Consider the following 21,250-nt stretch of genomic DNA (forward strand, 5'->3'; position numbering starts at 1 on the left):
TGACAATAAAGGTCGATTGATTGATTGATTGATTGATTGAATTTTAAAAAATGTCATTGAAGATTATAACATAAATTACTGGATAGTGATTAAAGCTTAATTTCCTGGTCCATAGTCTGAGATCCCAAGTCCAAACATAGCATCCCAAATGCTATCCTCCCTAGGAACAACCAAGTCTGAATTAGGACATCAGGCATCTTATCATGGGAAAGCTCCACTAACTCTAACCCAAAGGTTTAAATAGCACAGCTTAATTAATACATAAATAGGCACACATCATTCTCTTCACTGGACCAAAGTGATTATTTGATCCTTCTTACAGCCAATGTTTCTCATACCTCTCACTAGCATCTCCCGACTTGGATCAATTGTGATTATCTTCTGATAACACTGTCGAGCCTGGTAAGGAACAGAACCCCATTTGGATCAGACAGTTTCTGCAACACTCATAATTACTTACTCCTGATCACTTCATTGATCACTCCAGTGAAACACATTATTGAAACTCAGCAACTGTGACAGCAAGGTTGATAGTTATCGATACCCCCAAAATAAAACAGCCCTGGAAACATCTTCCTTATAAGTACGGGAATTAGTTGAACAGCCTGCTGTTTCTCAAATAAAATAACATTTTATACGAATGTGAATACTACATGATATTGTAGACAAAGTATTCTGCAGACAGGAAATGCAAGTGCTGGAGTAACTCAGCATGTCAGGCAGCATCTCTGGAGAATGTGGATAGGTGACATTTTAGGTCAGGACCCTTGCACTGATTGTAGTAGGGGAGAGAAAGCTAGAAGAGGTGAAAGTTTGACAAGGCCATGCATTCCACCAGGCGGCGCTGTTAGCGATGTTGTCTTTTTTGTTATTTTAGTGTGTTTTAAAATTTTTGTGTTAAGGTTCTCTGGTTTGTTTTATGTGGGGGTGGGGGTGGGGGGTCAGATATGAAAAGCTAACTTAAATTAAGATGAAAACATCTAAGCTTTGGTGCAGTTTTAATTATGTCTGGAATCATTAAAAACCTGTAACTTTAATCAAAAATATATTTGTCCTACAGCTTCATTGCACATTTAATTTAAAAATTGGCCTTAAAAACAAACTTTGTTTCCCTCTGGTTTAGGCGTTTATAATTCAGCAAAGTGTTATAAATGCAATGGCAGTGAAATAATTTTAAGCAAAAAAGGTTTATTGAATATTAACATATCAGACTGCTATGGAATAGCCCAAAGTAGAAATAAATAAACAATGGTTCAGTGGTTTTAATCTATTACAAACTCAATCTCTACTTGACCAAAGGAGGAAAATGGCAAAAGCAGCAGCAAATTATTTGTATTGTCCATCATACTTTCCATTTAATTAATTGAACAACTGAAAGATGACTGATATCAAATTTATCAAATCAAAGAAAGATGTAATTGTAAATGTAACTGACTGATGCCATCTTACCTCCTCATATTTCTTTAAACCTAGGTTGGCTTTTCCCATATGGACATAGGCCTTAACGCAATTCTCATCGCACTGAAATCATAAAATAAAGAGTAGTTAAATGACCAAAAATAATGTAACTGTACTCCACTTAAATCAGTTTATTGCTAGTCATTCATTAGCTTGCAGGTTGCAGCATATTTTGAAACCCCAAAATGACACTGATATTCCAGTGCAACATATGGGGAGCCCTGCACCATCTATGGTTCTATAAATACAGCCTCATTCACACATTGAAACGGTGCAGTAGACATTCAAGTTTCCATGGTAATACTGAAAAGGCAAAATGATTCTTCCTTGCCCTGCTTAGAAATTGGATTGCACTATTTATTGTGCACTAAAATATAGTTCCACTTAAGCACTAACTCCTGATCAGGTCACCTGCACAAGAATTACAAACTAGATGAATTAAAATGAGTAACTAACTGCATTGGCTGCCTCACACCAAGAAATAATTACTGGACAAGGGCAGTCCATGTAGGGGACAGAGGATGTGAGAGACAGGAGAGCTCCCATATTTATTCCAAGGGACATGTCACCTTTATTTGTCAGATTCCAGCACTGGTATCCTTTGTGTCCTTCCATATTATCTTCCAGTAACACTCCCCCATCATCCACCACGAAGCCCATCTCAAGAGGATGGGCTGTGTCCCTCCTCTGTCTATCTGTCACCTCCTGAACCCTCCCACTCTTCTCTTTATACTGGTCATTGTCTCTCTCCACGCTCAGCTCAGATGCAGGATCTCCACATAGATGATGCTCGACCCACTGAGTTCCTGCAGCAGTTTATTTTTTGCTCCAGATTCCAGCATCTGCAGTCTCTTGCGTCTCTAAATGTTAACCTTCACGCTCTCCAGGCTTAGCAATGGAAATATCCTGAATACTGGATCCTATGTACATTTACCAACATTATTGCCAAATTGTGAAAAGAAGTTACAGAAGTGGCTAAAATTAAAATGTCTAGTCAATACTATGGCATTTGAAGCAAAAAGAATGATAACCCAACTTCCGATAGAATTATCCTCACCTTTAAGGCCCATTCGCAATCAGTGATTGCTTCTTCATATTTTCCCAGTTTATTATAAGCCTGAAAATACAAATTTGGTGGTCATAAACATATACAGGGTACCAAAAAAAAATCACAAATTAACTGTAATAAAACTAGACAGACATTTTCATTAAATGAATAAAACTCCAAAATATATCACCAATAAAATGGATAGTTAAATAAATGCAAAAATACTCATTGTTTTTTGAGAGAGGAGTAAGCTGTGTCTCTGCTCGACTACACACCCTCGGGCAGGACATAAAGTAAGTGGGGCCCTGGATAGTGTGGTAGAAAGGGGAGACAGAGGCACAGGAGCGCAGTTCTATGAAAGTGCCGACACATTTGGAATAGGTGGTGAAGAAGAACATTTGCCATTCTTGCCACAATCAGTCAGAATATTGAGCACAGGTTTTGGAACGTCATGTAACAGCTAGATAAGACGTTGCTAAGGCCACATTATGAGTACTGTGTTAGAAGGAGAGGCGAGGACCTTTTTTTCTCTGCAATGTGGAAGGTTGAGGAATGACCTTACAGAAGATGATTGAATTATGAAAGGCACAGATAAGGTGAACAGCTATAGGCTTTCTCCTATGGTTAGGGAGTCTAAAACTAGAGGGCTGTAAGTTTAAGGTGAGAAGGGCAAGATTTAAAAGGGACCGGAGGAGTAACTCTTTTCACACAGACTATGATACGTATATGGAACAGTGGAAGAGGTAGGGGTACAATTCTTGATTAGTACAGGTGTCAGAGGTTATGGGGAGAAGGCAGGAAAATAGAATGGCAGAGTAGACTTGATGGGGCAAATGGCCTAATTCGACTATCACTTATGACAATTATGATATTTAAAAAAACACTTGAACAGGAACACGGATTAGGAAAGGATCTGAAGGGGAAAAGGCCAAGCTCAGCAAGTGGGACTAGCTCAGTTGGGCAACTTGGTCAGCATGGACATTGGGCGGAAGGGTCTGTTTCCACACTGTATAGCTCTATGAATATGATAACCAAGATGGAACATCACAGTGGGCCCTATTTTATGTTAAGTATATTCCAGATCATTTACATTCTACCCACCATCCACCTCAGGATATTTTAAAGAAACAAATAAACCAATGACAAAAGATATATTATAATTTCCAATGTACAGTGATGCTGTAATAAAAATAATCTTCAAACTATTATAATTTATAATTCATGCTGCGACTTTTTATTTTGTATAGATGTGGATTTTTTTTTTTCCTTGTCTGAGATTCTTTGTTAAGCCTGAGTTTTGTTAAACATTTTAAAGCATTATATTTTTCCACATTATCTCTAAACATGCTTTGACCATAAATTCCTGCTGTATCCGGGAGCATTTCCATTCTTTTTGACAACCACCCAGATATGTCTGTTTGATTCAGTGAATTAAGTCCAGAACTAGGATTATAACTATTAATATATGCAAATACTAGGACATTCTGCACAATTGGAAATGTCATCCCTAAATGATCCTTTGATATCAATAGCCCCAATTATCATTTTTTGACAATTTAGATAAATCTTAAGTATCTTTGGAATTATTCAGTGAACGTCCTGGACAACTGTCTTCATGAGACTAAAACTGCCTGAAGCAAACTGACTGCTATTTGTGAGATTTAGTTATTCCTCCATCTGGCAGACCAACCACAGTAAATACCCTTTAGAGTAATTAATTGTATGATTTAAAACATATCTGAGACACACACACCGTTTAAATCTAAATCTCATTGTTCTGACCGCCACATTCTGGCGCTAGTAACAGAGACCTTTAGAGCACATTTTATCATCCAGAGTCAGCTTGTGACCTCGAGGAGGAAATAAATGATGTAGCCTGTATGTGACATTCACCTCGATTAACATCTACTTTGTGAACTGTTTCATTTATAAAGATTATTTATGTTTGTACATACCTGTGCTCTATTGGTGTACAGGGCTTGAAAGTCTCTAAGTTTTTCCAGGCCTTTGGTATAGTACTGTACAGCAGTAGCGTAGTCCTCTTTCTGAAATGCAGCATTTCCCTTCTCTTTTAATGCTGCCAATTATATAAAGATTAAAAGCGTAAAGATAGACGGAAATGGAAACCATGTAACAGTGAAGGAGGACTACATCTACACAGCGATTTATATTCTTAAATTCACTATCTGAAAGGATGATATAAAAATCCCCTTGTTACATGTTTCTTCAAAAAAGCTCCTCAAAATATGCGTCTTCAACAATGTCTTTATTGTATATCTTATTCTTCACCTTAAGAAACCTGTGGGAACATTTCACTCTATTATGGGCTCTCCCCATTGATTCCATCAATTCATCACACAAAATTGCCTTCCTCCATGGACACCATGCTGCCTTGGAAAATGTGGCTCAGTGGCGCAGTGGTAGAGTTGCTGCCTTACAGCTCTTGCAACGCCGGAGACCCGGGTTCAATCCCAACTACGGGTGCTGTCTGTACGGAGTTTGTACGTTATCCCTGTGACCGCATGAGTTTTCTCCGAGATATTCAGTTTCCTCCCACACTCCAAAGATGTACAGGTTTGTAGGTTAATTGGCTTTGGTTTCTATACTGGTATTAATGTAAATTGTCCCTGGTGTGTGTAGGCTTGTGATAATGTGCGGGGATCGCTGGTCGGTGCGGACTCGGTGGGCCGAAGGGCCTGTATCCGGGCTGTATTTCTAAACTAAATTAAACTAACCTAAAAGCAACCAGGAAAATCAAGGACTATTTTCCTATAGTTGTTTCTCCTGTTGGGTAGATGATAGTTAAACTTGAAAGCACGTAACACCTGATTCACTAACAGCTTCTTCCCCACTGCTGTCAGCTTACTGACTGGTCCATCCACATGCTTAGGGTGTCCTCCCATTCTATATCATTGCAGACTTTACGCTCTCCTTTTAATTTGCACTTTCTCTGTAATGCTTTAATTGAAACACTAAACTCTACACTATGACATTTTACTCTCTGCACTACCATCGTACTTGTGTATGATATGATTTGTCCAGATAGCAAACAAAGTTTCTCCACTATAATAAAAGTACAGGTTATCGAGTAGTATTTGTGGAAAGAGAAAGAGATAACATTTCAGGCTGAAGACATTTCATCAGAACTGGGAATGAGAGAAAATGAGTCAGCTCAAAGTCACTGAAAGAGTGATGGAGGGGTAGGTAATATTTCTTACAGGGTGTAGTCAAGGGGGTTTGCTGTAGTAATGAGCTGTTGATGAAACCATCCACTTCATAGATTAATGATGAAAGTTGAGAGAGCATGAACAAGGATACACTAAAGCTATGAAATTAGGAGTACCTAGAACTCGATTTGAATAAAAACATCAGTTATATGATATAGAAATAGGACAGGAATATTGCATTAAATCAGAAGGTCAAATAAATAAGGCCTACCTAAATAATGATTTTGCAGCAATTATGGATATCACAATATTGAACCTTTGACATAACATTTTAGCACAAGGCATTAGTGGTGCAGGAAAAACTGCTTTGCTGTCTTTGAACCCAAGTAATGGGAGATGTGGTCTCAGTATCCATACCTGCTCACTCCTTCCCTCTCCTTCTCCATCTACCCACACAGAGGGAAGAGGTGGTCAGTGGACCAAAGGGACCTGCTCTCGGGGATTAATGCCGTGACCACAGGGTGTGAAAGGGGGCCAAGCAGTTCCCCTTTGTGCTACATCACAGGTACTGCCCAACTTGCTCTCCTGTCCTCACTTCAGAAAGATGACTGGCAACTGCTGGTTCTCAGTGCAAACCACAAAGCAACAAAGCACCAAGATATATAAACATTTTAAAAAGCACCAAAGTCATTATGTAGCCGTATTTCCCCCACCCTCAGCCCGAAATAAATATACCCAGACCCAAAAATTGCTGCAATTGATGAAAAGTTTACATTACATTTCCTTCTGTCTTGTCCCCACATTTTTTAAAGTATTTTCTGCAAATTACATAGGGCCTGGTATAATATAGGAAATAACAGACACAAGAGGATTTATGGATAAATTGCTCACCAGTGGCTAGCTTTCGACTTTCTTGTCTTCTTTTTCCTCTCTCCTCTGCGTCTTTCTCAAGAATTGATAAGAAATTATCTAAAAACATGCCACAAAAAATATTCAGCAATGAAAACCTTTAAACCCTCTCTTTTACTAGTTTGCACCAAGATTGTATGACACATTGTGTGTCATTGGGAAGTATTAATCGGAGGGAATGGACATTTGATATTTGGGGACAGTGTACAGGGGTAGCTTGCCTCATTCCCCAACTCTGAATACACTATCTACTTGGGGTAGCTATCCCACAGCTGAGAACAATTGCTTCACTGCTGAATAAAGAATATTTGCAGGAAGAAAGGCATATGGTATCACACTATAAATAGTACAAGGCATGCTACAATTTTTCAATTGCAAATTATAAACAGTTTTTTGACCAAATCCGATCCCACATAATAAAGTGTGTTTTGCAATCTAGCTTCCAGACATAATATACAAATTTGCTTTGGAAGAGACCACGTTTCTCATTTAGATATTTTAATCTACATCAGAGGTACACACAAAGTTGTCAGAATTTGTGTCTTTTTTGATTATGTTCTTACCTTGGCACATTTCCCTGTTCCCCGGCATTTCCTGTGAGAGACAGGATTTTGAAAACGTTAGTTGTCACCAACAGATGGGCACTTTGATGATTCAGATAATGACAGCAACCTAGTACTAGAATGAGAAGGTTGGGATTTCTCACTACAGCTAGAGACTACTTTGCTTCAGATGAACCATCAATGAAGCAAAGTTATTATAATTGAAATCAGCAATCAGGAATGCAACACTGCACTTTAGAATAATATCTTAAAGTTTTTTTGGATTTAATATCAATCTGTCATCTTTGTCCGAGACCTTTCGTTCATTTTGCAACTTACAAACAGTTCAGGTTCCAAACAGTTCTCAGGCACCTTGTTGTATCCTGAGAAAACCCTGTACCATCATTTTCTCCCTCTCACCCACTGAGCCACCTTTCTCACTTATGGCCAGAGTGAGGACCACCGTAAATTGGAAGAGCATCACCTCATATTTCGCTTGGGCAATTTACACCCCAGCGGTATGAACATTGACTTCTCTAATTTCAGGTAGTCCCGGCTTTCTGCTCCCCTTCTCAGCTTTCCCTCAGCCCACTGTCTCCGCCTCTTCCTTTCTTCTTCCCATCCCCCCCCCCCCCCACCCTCAATTCAGTCTGAAGAAGGGTCTCGACCCGAAATGTTGCCTATTTCCTTCGCTCCATAGATGTTGCCTCACCCGCTGAGTTTCTCCTGCATTTTTGTCTACCTTCGATTACCTTCTTAAACACCTTTCCCACTTAGTCACTCCCTTCCTCTTGGAACATCCAATTAAACATTCTCTACACCCTCTCTCAGAACCTATCCGTACCCCTCCCTTACTCTACACCAATCCTCTCCATCAACCCCAGAATTAGGCATGCTTAGATGCAACTGTTCACTGTCTTTATCTGTGGCACCCCATTATAACATTTACTTCCTTCCACTTTTATGATTTCCAGTAAGATTCTCTGTTTCACCACACCTTCACTCTTTTAAATGATGTCTCTACCCATCTATCCAAGTTCAAATGATGATGTATCCAGCCTGTCACTCCATCCAGCCATGTGTAGTCCCAGCGCAGCCACACCATCTTGGGCAGGAGCAGGAGCCCGATCCCAACACCCAGGAGGCATAGAGCTAGGACAGCAACACCTCGCCTGAGGAACAACCTGACACAGAATATACCAGATACAGAATAGGTTTCATGGAAGGAAACACATGGTTATGGTGGAAGGATCTTTTCGGACTGGAGGCCTGTGACTAGTAGCGTGCCTCAGGGACATGTGTTGGCTGAGAATGTGCAAGATATGATTCGTACGTTTGCAGATGACACTAAAGTAGGTGGTTTTGTAGACAGTGAAGAGGTCGACCGCTGATGAATGGCTAATGGAGTTTAATGCAAATATGTGTGAGGTGTTGCATTTTGGTACATCAAATCAGGGCACAACCTTCACAGTGAATGGCAGGGCTCTGTGGAGTGTTGCACAGCAGGGATCTAGTACAGGTGCACAGGTAGATAGGGTGGTAAAAAGGTTTTTGGTACATTGGCCTTCAGCAGTTAGGGTCTTGAGTATAGACGTTGGGACATTCTGTTAGAGTTGTACAAGACATTGTTGAGTCCGCATTTGGAGTACTGTGTTCAGTTTACATCACCCTGCCATAGGAACAATGTCATTAAGATGGAAAGAATGTAGAGAAGATTTACGAGGATGTTAACTGGTCGAGGGTTTGAACTATAGGGAGAGATTAGGCAGGTGAGGACTTTATTTCCTGGAACTCAGGGGGCTATGGGGTGATCTTATAGAGGTTTATAAAATATTTGGGAAATTAATAAGAGGAATGCTCAGTCTTTTACCCTAGGTAGGGATATCAAGAACTAGAGGTTGTAGGTTCAAGGGGAGAGAGAATGATATGGGCCAACTACAGACAAATGGGTCTAACTTCAATGAGGCAGGATCAAAGGGCCTGTTTCCGGGTGAAATGTCAGTGCAGACATTTTAAAACGATTACAATTGTCAAACCTAAATATATTAGAACAAAAATTATAACATTAAATAAAACACAATAAATAATTTACTAATGACCAATTTAGCTGAAGACTCACATATTCTCCTTGAAGATTAGCATGCTGTGGTGGAGCACGAGAGGAAGGGTTCTTGTTAATCAATGTCCGATTCACCTTTACTTTGCATCCTTCTACTGTCTCAGATTCTTCAGAACATTTCAGCAACTTCTCATCTGCTTTCTGAAAAGCCTCGTCTCGTATTGCAGGGTCATCAGACCTAATTCCTTCTACCAGATCGGCTAAGTGTAAAGAATAAAGTAGAAAATCTGAGAATTACAGCAATTATTTTGTACTCTAAAAGACACAAAATGTTGGAGTAATTCAGAGCAGGGAGCATCTCTGGAGAACATTCTCCCTCCATTTTCAAGTTGTGTCCAAAATTATAAGAACAAACTTTGAAACTAATTCACACAGGAGATATTAGGACACGTTCACCGAGGATGCTGCCTGACCTGCAGTTACTCCAGCACTTTGTGCCCATTGGTGTACTAAATAGCATCTGTAGTTCTTTGTTTCTAGTACTAGGAGATATTAGAGTAGGTTACCAAAAATGTACAACAAGAGAGAGATGAAAAGGCAGAACGATTTATGTGACAACTCCAGTTTAGAAACATACAAAATACAAGATCTAATACTGTGTGATTTATGCAGATGCAAGTTACAATTGCAATAGGCACATTTTAAATAAATGATATTATAATAACATAACTTACAAATCATTACATAGAATAATTTTGCTTATATAGCAAATCCTAACAGAGGACTGCTTTTGCATAACAGATAAATCTTATTATTAACATATTACCCTACAAATTAGGCACGCAACTCCCATACAAGGTGCAAAGAATTAGATATGTCCATCTATTACATATATACACTCACCTAATACTAAATCTATAGAATAAGCCATGTGCGCACCATTATATAATAACACAAATTATTAGGCATTCACCATCATATATCAATTCCATAAAAGTCAAGTGTGTTCCCCTAAGTTAATCTCCATAAAATTAATTGTGCAGCCCCAATATAAAACCACATTAAATTAGCCATCCATCCAATGTAAAACTCTGCAAATTTAGGAGTGTATCCACTATATAAAACTCCATCCAATTAAAAGTGCATCGCCTACATAAAACTCACCAAAATTAGCATTGCACCTCCTGTTTAAACCCCCGCAACATGAGGAATGCACCTCCTATGTACAACTAAACAAAAGTAGGAGTGCTCCCCCAAATAAAACTCAATAGAATTATGAGTATTACACCTATGTGGACTTCATTAAATCAGCCTACAACCCCCTATATAAACTCCACCGAATTAGAACATCGCATCGCATCAATATTTTGGAGGACCAAGAAACGAAGAAACCAAGAATCGTGGAACAGGCCTTTCGGCCCATCATATCTGTGCCGAATATAATGCAAAATGAAATAAATATGAAATTCTGCCCACATACTTTCACTGTATTCATGTGGCGATATATACGTTTTTTAAATGCTTCCACCACCAGCATCAGGCCGTGCATTTCAGGCAACTGTGTAAAACACAAACTAGTCCCAACTTCTTCCCTCTCACTTTAACCAGTGAGTGAGTGCTCCGCTCTACGGTCTTTGGTGAGTGGACTCTCTAGTATTTCACACCCCCCTCCCCCCCTCCCCGCTGGGTAAAGATGCTGACCGTTTATTCTCTCTACACCTCTCATAATGTAATACATTTCAACTTCCCCTCCCCTTCTCCCCTCACCCTCACCCTCCCCTCATCCTCCCCTCACCCTGCCCTCCCCTTCTCCCCGACCTACTGATCGCATCGACCTCCCGCAGGAACCGCTCGAGCTCCGGGCCGGACTGTCTCGGATCCGCCATCATTATCTCCACAGTCGCCGGGCCGGCAGCCGCGGGTGCGCCGTCGCCATGGTGACCGCAGGCTGGTGTCCGCGCCTAGGCCTCACCCTGGCGGCAGCTCCCCCCCCCCCACACACACACACACACACACACACACCATCTTTGTTCACACCCCCCCCCTCACACACACACATCTTTGTTCACACCCCCTCACACACACACCATCTTTGTTCACACCCTCCCCCCACACACACACACACCATCTTTGTTCACACCCCCCCTCACACACCATCTTTGTTCACACCCCCCCCCTCACACACACACATCTTTGTTCACACCCCCTCACACACACACCATCTTTGTTCACACCCTCCCCCCCCACACACACACACCATCTTTGTTCACACCCCCCCTCACACACCATCTTTGTTCACACCCCCCCTCACACACACACACATCTTTGTTCACACCCCCCTCACACACACACACCATCTTTGTTCACACCCCCCCTCACACACACACACATCTTTGTTCACACCCCCCTCACACACACACAACATCTTTGTTCACACCCCCCTCACACACACACACCATCTTTGTTCACACCCCCCCCCTCACACACACAACATCTTTGTTCACACCCCCCCTCACACACACACAACATCTTTGTTCACACCCCCCTCACACACACACAACATCTTTGTTCACACCCCCCCCTCACACACACACACACACCATCTTTGTTCACACCCTCCCCCCTCACACACACACACACACCATCTTTGTTCACACCCTCCCCCCTCACACACACACACACACACCATCTTTGTTCACACCCCCCCTCACACACACACACCATCTTTGTTCACACCCCCCTCCCTCACACACACACACACAACATCTTTGTTCACACCCCCCTCACACACACACAACATCTTTGTTCACACCCCCCCTCACACACACACAACATCTTTGTTCACACCCCCCTCACACACACACACACAACATCTTTGTTCACACACAAACACACACACTCACAGACATTCACCCACACACACACCTCACACACCCCCCCCTCACACACACTCACACCATCTTTGCTCACACCCACCCCCCTCCCCACACACACACACACACACAGACATTCATCCACACCCCCCCCCCACTCACACACCCCCCCCCCACACACAGACACAGACATTCACCCACACACACACTCACACACACCCCCACTCACATACCCCACCACACTCACACACACACCTCACACGCACACTCACCCACAAACACACTCACACACACTCCTCACTCAATGCCATAATTGTATATTTTCTTGCATTTCACCTCCCAAAGTGCAACTCCTCACATTTGTTCAGATGAAACTCCATCTGCCATTTCTCTGCCCATTTCTGCCGCTGATCTATATCTCGCTGTGTGTTCCGACATCTCACAGTCTGCGATATGAGCAATTATCTGTAAACTGCCGGCGACGTTTATGTCAAATCATTTATATATTCCGCTCACTGTCACACCCACCATTACTGCCACTCATCTACACTTTGGGGCAATTTACGGCGGCCAATTAACCAACCGTCCTGCATGTCTTTGGTGTGTGGGATGCAACCAAACTAGCCAGAGGAAGTCTACACAGTCAAAGGGGGAACATGCAGATTGTGCACAGGGAGCAATGAATGATGGCGTTGAATCCTAGTCTCCGGAATGCAAGGCAGCGAGCGGCTTTACCAATCACCCCACTGTGCATCATATCTTGTGAACAGGTAAACAAATGCAAGCCATTTCCTTGAAGGTCGGAATGCATCTAATTCACAAATTCATGAGAAGCTGTTAATACGAACATTTTTATACTCGTACATACCTCAGTGCCTACAGGCACTAAAAGCTAATCAAAGATCACAGCTTTTTTAGAAATCTACTTGTTAATTTCACTTGTCATCCAGTCATCAAAGTCTAGGCACAGTAGATTATTCCACAAGGTTTGGTCTTTGGAATATAAATTGATTTATGTTAATCAGTCAATTTATGAAGATTTAAGGAATCCAAATGCACATATCTTTATTTGTATTATTAAAGGATTTAATATGATCAAATATTAATTATGTCAATAGACCGTGTGCCAAGTGTCGCTGTATGGAGCTCATCAGCATTTCATTTGAATGAATCAATGCGTGGGGGCCTTAATGTGAGAGGGTTCTTCAATCAGCTATGAAACCTTAGCAATGGAACGGAACAAAGAGAACTAGGAAAAAGTCCTCTTTGCTATAGACTGACAGACTGGAGTCCTCAATTTATTCTACTTCTAACTTCAATCCTAATACTCTGTAAAATAGCTAACAAAATACAACACCCTGCAGTTACTTTGATCTGATCCATGCTCTATTATGGAAGTATAACTAACATTACTTTGATAAGATCAAGATCACATGTTAAACACTGCATGGGATCAAAAGGCTATCTTAACATGGCACATCACAGAAATGTGATGACATGCCTTAATTACAAGAGTATGACAACTGTGAAGGTGAGGGATGGAAGAAGCAAGACACAGACAAGTTGTGGAGCACTGCTGGGCTGCTTGATCTCAAAGCCAGTTGTGTGTGTGTCCTCTCTGGAAATTAAAATCATAAGCATGCCCACAGTGGTGGAAGGTATAATTGTAAAGAAATATCTGCCCCAGTCAGCCAATGGTACAATCAAAATCCCATGTCAATCACATTAATATAAAGCTTTAGGGTTAGAATGAATACAGTAATATTATGTAAAATTAAATGGAAACGTTTGTGGAATTTTTACTCTGAATGACAACCGGTTCATTTAATTGATCTGATTTTGCCGGGAGCAATCGAATTGAATTGTGCAAAGCTAAAAAACTGAATTGGAATCCTCTGCAGAACAATTTTATCCCAACATCACTACCTATAAATAATAAATGACAAATAATACTTTAATAAACCCAGCATAACCACTAACACCATTCTTCATATTTGAAGTCAATATTATCAACCCATTTCCACAATCTCCTCACACAAACATCAGATTCTGTACCTCCACACCTGACCTCTTGCCTCTCATTTATTTTGCCGTGTCTGGTCACATCTTCATTGATTGCTGGGCTTTCATTCCTCTTTTAAGCTCTCACAACTTACCTGCCTTATGGTCCTTACCTTCTTCACGTGCGGCTGGTTGCAGAATATATGCTGATAAAGATCCTCTGAAGCACCTTGGGGAAAGGTGCTAAACAAATGCAAGTCTTACACAAGGCAAGTTTCCAACCACTCTTTCTTTGCAATTTGGGGATGTGTTCGTATTCATTTCATAAAAAAGGGTCAAAAGAGACTGCTAGCTGAAAGTGTTCCTTAAGAAAGTTTACAGGAGGAGAATGGGGATAAGAGGGAAAAATAGATCAGCCATGATCAAATGGCAGAGCAGACTTGATGGACTGAATGGCCTAATTCTGTTCCTCTGTCGTATGTTCTTATGAATATGAAGCTTAAAAATCTAGTTACAGGTGGACTTTGAAAACCTTAACGCAATTTAAGAATTACTGAAGATAGACACAAAATGCTGAACTGCGCGGCACAGTGGCGCAGCGGTAGAGTTGCTGCCTTAAGGGCCTGTCTCACTTAGGCGACTTTTTAGGCGGCTGCAGGAGACTAAGCAGTCGCCACATGGTCGCCACATGTTCGCAGGTGGTTGCCAGGGAGTCGCCTTCATGGTCGTGAGGAGTTCCCACATTCTGGGAACTAGTCGCGGCCTCATTATGTTGAAAAATTAGCGGCGACTAGAATGAAGCCGCCATGGAGAGTAGCGAGAATTCCTGAGCCGTAGGCGGGTCGCCAGGAGGTTGAAGGTTCTCGGAGGTTCTCGTAGGTTGTAGCCGGTGCTGAACAGTGAATTTCATTGGCTCATTGGGGGGAAAAAAAAGGTAAGCAGTAGTTTTCAGAACCAAGGATAACCGACCAGTAATGTTAAATGTCCGAAGAGCTTCGCAACCGTGTGTCTCTGGCTTCTTAAAAGTTGCCTCCACTCCTTCTCCCCCCTCTCCCCCCTCTTTTAAAGGACTTACCTTACACTGTGCTTTAGCTGTCTTTTTACAGCGCCAACCTTCCTGTTCATCGCGGTGTGTGTCTGTTTCACCTTGACTTTGCACCATGTGAATTGTTTGGACAGCGCTCCCTCCGTTTGCCCTGTCCCCCGCCTGCATAACGGGTTGGTGAAGCAAGCGATGAGTGTGTGTGTGTTCCACTCTGACAGTCACCGCTCCAGTTGCCGGTTTTTCAGGCGACTGCCGGCAACTTGACAGTCCGCTGAAAAATCGCCTAAGTGGGACAGGCCCATTACAGCGCTTACAGCACCAAAGACCCGTGTTCGATCCCAACTGCGGGTGCTGTCTGTACAGAGTTTATACGTTCTTCCCGTGACTGCGTGTGTTTTCTCTGAGATCTTCGGTTTCCTCCCACACTCCAAAGACATACAGGTTTGTAGGTTAATTGGCTTGGTATAAATGTAACATTGTCCCTAGTGACCTGAAATGCTGCATACACATCAAACAATGTAATTATGTATAAGAAGGAACTACAGATACTGGAAAACTGAAGGTACACAAAAATGCTGGAGAAACTCAGCAGGTGAGGCAGCATTTATGGAGCGAAGGTAATAGACAACGTTTCGGGTCGAAACTCTTCTTCAGACTGATGTGGGGTGGGGGGGGTTGGGGGTGGAAGAAAGGAAGAGGCGGAGACAGTGGGCTGAGGGAGAGCTGAGAAGGGGAGGAGAAAGTAAGGACTACCTGAAATTAGAGAAGTCAATGTTCATACTGCTGGGGTGCAAACTGCCCAAGCGAAATATGAGGTGCTGCTCCTCCAATTTACAGTGGTCATCACTCTGACCATTATGTATAGTCTTTTCACTGACTGGATAACACTCAAGAAAAATAATTTCACTGTACCTCGTGCACAATGAAACTAAACTATCTATCCACTTTTTCCAGAGATAGTGCCTGACCTGCTGAGTTACTCCAGCACTTTGTGTCTATCTTTGGTATAAACTAGCATCTGCCGTTCATTTTTATTACATTAAGGATTACTGATGACAATACTCAGAATTTTGTTCTAGTGCCTCAGCACAAAATGATATTCATGTGTCTGAAAATTGGAAATGTTCTGCCTTTTGATTTTATTGACTGTGCAGGATCAAAGTCAGTTGTGAGACATGGTATGAGTTTGGAATAGTTTAAATCATCTACTAACAACAAAGTCCATGTACAGAGTGCACAGATGAGTACACATGAAACACAAGGAGTTCAAGACAAAACATGCTCCACCTCTTCATTCAAGGGCTCCTCATAGACTATCTCTTTGGAACTTGAGACCAATATAGTTGTAAATAAAAAAACAATGAATTATATGATACATTAATAGCTTTAAAGCAACAATTATTATTCAGTCAAAGATACTGTATATCTACCATATTCATCGAGGCTGGAAGGTACAAGCATGGAAGGAAATTAGTTAAACAAGGCTGGAGTTTGGTGAAAAGGAGAGATTGGTGTCATGAGTCGGGAGAGAGAGACAGATTGGGGATATATTTTAAAGTTTAATGAAAAAATGAAGTTTTGAAGTCTTGGGAAGGACTGATTTAAGAATTGATGGTGGAGTAATCAAAGTGTTCTACTGAACTTTTGATGGATTAAGTAGGCTGAAACTTTTTCCACTGCTGGAGGATCCATCACTAACACAGATTGAAGTAAATTGGCAGAATTGTCAGAGGATGATGACGGAAAACGAAATTGCTCTGAAGGTTGTTATTAAACTGCATTGAAATATCTGAGATCACAATGGAAGAACACACAGCAGGCTTTCTAAAGAAAACCGAATCAACACTTGAAACAGAAATTGCAGGAATTATCAAGAGAGCATAGTATTGGACAGCTTCCTTTTAAGATGAGTGAGACTGGCATAGTTTGATGTGTGAGTACGTTTGTTCTGACTTGACCTACGCTACAAAAATGTGGGAGAGTCCATGTTGGATTCACAGCATTGATGGACAAGATGGACAAGTGACAGCAGCTCTCTCTCATTGGCACAGCTTCCTCGGTGATGTGATGTTCCATCAGCAGTCTGCAGGGTGTTCGAGGGATATGTGGATACATGTGCACAGACAAAGCATTAAACATTCAGAGGTATGTCAACCCTGCTAAACAAAGCAAGAACAAAAGCTTGACAAACTGCTGACGTGCATTCTCCAAAAAATGCCCACCAAAGTACAACAACTTTCACTTATTGGGTGAGTGCACAAAGTTAGACAGAATCAGGGCAAAAGTGCCAATTAATTGGCATCCTAACCACAACATACAGGTTTATTCCATGGATCACCAATGCAGAATGTCATGTACAATATGCAGCACAGTCATTCACCTTGCTTACCCCAGCAGCATCTCGTTAATGTGTGACCTGGATCACCGAGAAACGGAGAACTATGGGCAAAGTTCCCTCCAAGTTGCACAACTTCCTGACTTGGGAATATATTGCCATTCCATCATTGTCACTGGCCTTAGATCCTCGAATCCTATCAGCCAGCTTGGTGGGGAGTCAGGGGTTATGGAGAGAAGGCAGGAGAATGGGGTTAAAAGGGAAAGAAGGATCAGCCATGATTGAATGGTGGAGTTGACTAGATGGGCCGAATGGCCTAATTCTGCTCCAATCACTTATGACCTTATCTACAGCTGTTCTGAAAGGCAACTCACATCAACTTCTCGGGGCAATTGAGGATAGACAATAAACGTTGACCTGTCATCAGATAATCGTTCCAAAAGACATATGAGAATGAAAGAGTTAATTTTATATTGAACCAGTCGATGACCAGGTGCTGCAGTAACTGCAGTGGGAAAGGCAAAGAAAGCTGGAAAAGGGTAGAGGCAGGAACAGGTGAAAACAATTAGCAGGTGGGGGTGGAGGAAGAAATGGGAAGGACTACAGGTGGGGGACAGGGAAGGGGAGTGAAGAATGGAGGAAGAATGTGTTCGGCAAAAGGGTCACTGAGTCTAACTCCCCTTCACAGTTGAAGTTTGCCAAAGTTTTCATGATTGAAAGGTGCGAGCTTTAGATTGTGGAAAAACGTGGATAGAGATTGAGGTGAGGTGTGCGAGTTCCATAACTGTTCCAAGATGGATTGTCTGGGAGATACATCCCATAAAATATGTTATCAGTCTCAACATGGACATGTTTATCTAGCTGGAATTCATTCAATTGTTTCAATCTTACCCATTCAGAACAGAAGTGAAAAATAAATTCATGGAAACCCAAGAGACTGAAGTATGTGAAGTCAAAAATATTCATGAAAGTAATGGAAAGAGGCCTATCATAATTCAATATATAATACATGTCCATACAGTTCTGGCAATCAAATTCACATTATTATCTCAGCAAACAAGAGGAGGGTGGTTCTACCTTAGACTAGTAATCGGATGGGGAATTTAAATTCAATAATTTCAATAATCGTCTAGAATACTAACGTTGATGTTACAGTGGAAAGGCTATTGTTGTTGGCACCAGTTTACTAATCACCAACACACCCAGGCCAGTCAAACCCAAAACTGGGCCCAAATTAGCAAGGAAATGGCTACACTAATAAAAACAGAGGGTGGGAATGGTTGTGTCACTAAGATTGGCAGTCAGCCACCAGCACAGTGTCACAGGACTTGGTGTTGGATAGTAATGACTTGCATGAAGGCACAGAGGATAGATTTGTAAATGCTATAACAATAGGTGAGTTAGCAAGTTGTAACGCGTTTCCAAAGCACCTGCAGAGATTATAAATAGGGGAAGTAAATGGGAAAAAGGTGGAATATTGAATGAAATAGCTCATTTTACATTTTATTATGTACTGATTTAGATGGTCATCATTGGTCAGAAGCCAGTAGCTGCCAGATAGAATATTCCACTTTGGAGGAATAAAGAAAAAACAAATGATTCATTGAAATGGAGTAAGAATTTATAATAAGGATCTGTGATCGCAGTGCATAAGAGATAAAGGATCGGCATGTAGGTGTGGAAAATAATTAGGAACGACTGATTTTGTTGCAATTGTTATAGGGTAGTACATTATTGAATTGAATTGAATTGAATACCTTTATTGTCATTCAGACCTTACGGTCTGAACGAAATTTCGTGCCTGCAGTCATACATACAATCATACAATAATAAACAACAATAAACACAAATTAACACCACCACAGTGTATCCTCCAAGCACCTCCTCACTGTGGTGGAGGCAAAAATCTTAGGGTTACTGTCTCTTCCCTCCTCTTCTCCCTCTGCGCTGAGGCGATTCCCCACCGGGCGATGGCACAACAGTCCCGCGGCTCAGCGAACCCCGCAAACGGGCCGGTTCAAACACCGCGGCCCGGGGGTGGTCAAAGCTGCCGCCCTCCAGTCCAGCACACGCAGCTGCTGGCCCGCGGCTCAACCCCGGACTCAGGTCACCGCCGCCAGAATGCCGTCCCAGCCACCGGAGCACCGTTCCAGCCCCGAGCCGGATCGCCCTCACGGGAGCACCGTTCCTCCCTCGGGCTGGGCCACTCCGACGGGAGTGCCGTTGCACCCTCGGGTTGGGCCACTCCGACGGGAGTGCTGTTCTCCCTCGGGCTGGGCCACTCCGACGGGAGTGCCGTTCTCCCTCGGGCTGGGCCACTCCGACGGGAGTGCCGTTCCACCCTCGGGCTGGGCCACTCCGACGGGAGTGCCATTCTCCCTCGGGCTGGGCCACTCCGACGGGAGTGCCATTCTCCCTCGGGCTGGGCCACTCCGACGGGCCACAGCCCCTCACGGGAAAGTCTCTAAGCCCCTCGCCAGGCCGCTCTCACGAGAGCGCAGTTCCAGCCCCGGGCTGGGCCACCCTCACGGGAGCTCAGGGCGAGTCCTGTCAGCTGCCTCCAGAGTCCCGAGGTCGCCAGCTCCGCCATTAGGCCTCAGCATAGACGGAGGGAGAGAAGGGGGATACGACAAAAAGGTCGTATTCCCCCGAAGGGAGAGACAGCAAGCCCCGTTTCACCCCCCACCCCCCACATAAACACGACCTAAAAACCAAAAACGTAACTAGACAAAACGGAAAAAAACAACACAAAAAAGTAAAAGACAAACGGACTGCAGGCGAGCCGCAGCCGTTCCCAGCGCCGCCACTTCCGGATGAGACCTCCGACTCTCCGATCAGTACAGACTCAACATGCTCTTTCTCTTTCCATTTATCAACCACTTCATTGTAGGCATCAACGTGCTGAACCTTCGCTGTACTCCCAACACACAAGGACACCCTCACGGGAGCTCAGGGCGAGTCCTGTCAGCTGCCTCCAGAGTCCCGAGGTTAGGGACCCTTTGATGCCTTTAACAGGGCACTGGGCAGATCACAGCTGGAGTACTATGAACAGTTTTGGCCTTCATACCTAAGGAAAGATATACTCTAGAAACAAGGAACTACAAATGCTGGTTGACAAAAAGGACACAAATTGCTGGAGCATTTCAGTGGGTCAAGTTACTCCAGCATTTTGTGTCCTTGTGTGTTGGGAGTACAGCGAAGGTTCAGCACGTTGATGCCTACAATGAAGTGGTTGATAAATGGAAAGAGAAAGAGCATGTTGAGTCTGTACTGATCGGAGAGTCGGAGGTCTCATTGAAACACACGGTGAACTCCTGCATTATGGCAATTCCAGTCATGGAAATTCACCCCTACAGAAGTCAATAGACAATAGGTGCAGGTGTAGGCCATTCGGCCCTTCGAGCCAGCACCGCCATGCAATGTGATCATGGCTGATCAAGTCACAAATCACCAAACCAAACACTTTGTCAAGGGTTCATGTTATGGAAGATCGTGATGATGGTTCAGTAGTTCCCTGTAACGTCAGGGTGCACAACACTAGATTTGGAGGGAGATTGCCAGGGTGGGCACTGGGAGGATGTTTCTTCAAGGGGGCAGTATTTACAACTATGGGGCATGGTTTCAAAGTAATATGTCGTCCGTTAGGGTTTCTTCCCTCAGAGGGTGAGGACTCCTTACAATTATTTACCCTGGAGAGCTGTGGAACAAACCCATATTCAAGGTGAACATAGAGAGTCTTGAACTATGAGGGAGTAAAATGGTAAAGGAAGAGTGTAGGGCGGTAACAATGGGGCTAAGATTGAATCAGCCATG

The 21,250-nt window shown here is 42.7% G+C and overlaps 1 protein-coding gene across 2 annotated transcripts in view; it reads right to left on the reverse strand.

Moving 5' to 3' along the window:
- ttc12 (tetratricopeptide repeat domain 12) overlaps nt 1–11,181 on the reverse strand; it is a 29,837-nt gene extending 18,656 nt beyond the window's left edge. The window contains exons 1-8 of one of the 2 annotated variants that reach the window (XM_033049488.1): nt 11,006–11,179; nt 9,244–9,443; nt 7,146–7,176; nt 6,565–6,642; nt 4,462–4,583; nt 2,516–2,575; nt 1,450–1,521; nt 339–399 (exon numbers count right to left, since the gene is read on the reverse strand). In XM_033049488.1, coding sequence (XP_032905379.1) covers nt 339–399; nt 1,450–1,521; nt 2,516–2,575; nt 4,462–4,583; nt 6,565–6,642; nt 7,146–7,176; nt 9,244–9,443; nt 11,006–11,072 — 691 coding nt within the window. In that variant the 5' untranslated portion in view covers nt 11,073–11,179. Of the gene's footprint in view, nt 1–338; nt 400–1,449; nt 1,522–2,515; nt 2,576–4,461; nt 4,584–6,564; nt 6,643–7,145; nt 7,177–9,243; nt 9,444–11,005 lie in introns of both variants that reach the window. The other variant, XM_033049489.1, reaches the window with a different exon arrangement.
- Between the last annotated feature and the right edge of the window lie 10,069 nt (nt 11,182–21,250).

The sequence above is a fragment of the Amblyraja radiata genome, chromosome 33 (genome assembly GCF_010909765.2).
Source record: "Amblyraja radiata isolate CabotCenter1 chromosome 33, sAmbRad1.1.pri, whole genome shotgun sequence".
In the NCBI taxonomy this organism is placed as follows: Eukaryota; Metazoa; Chordata; class Chondrichthyes; order Rajiformes; family Rajidae; genus Amblyraja; species Amblyraja radiata.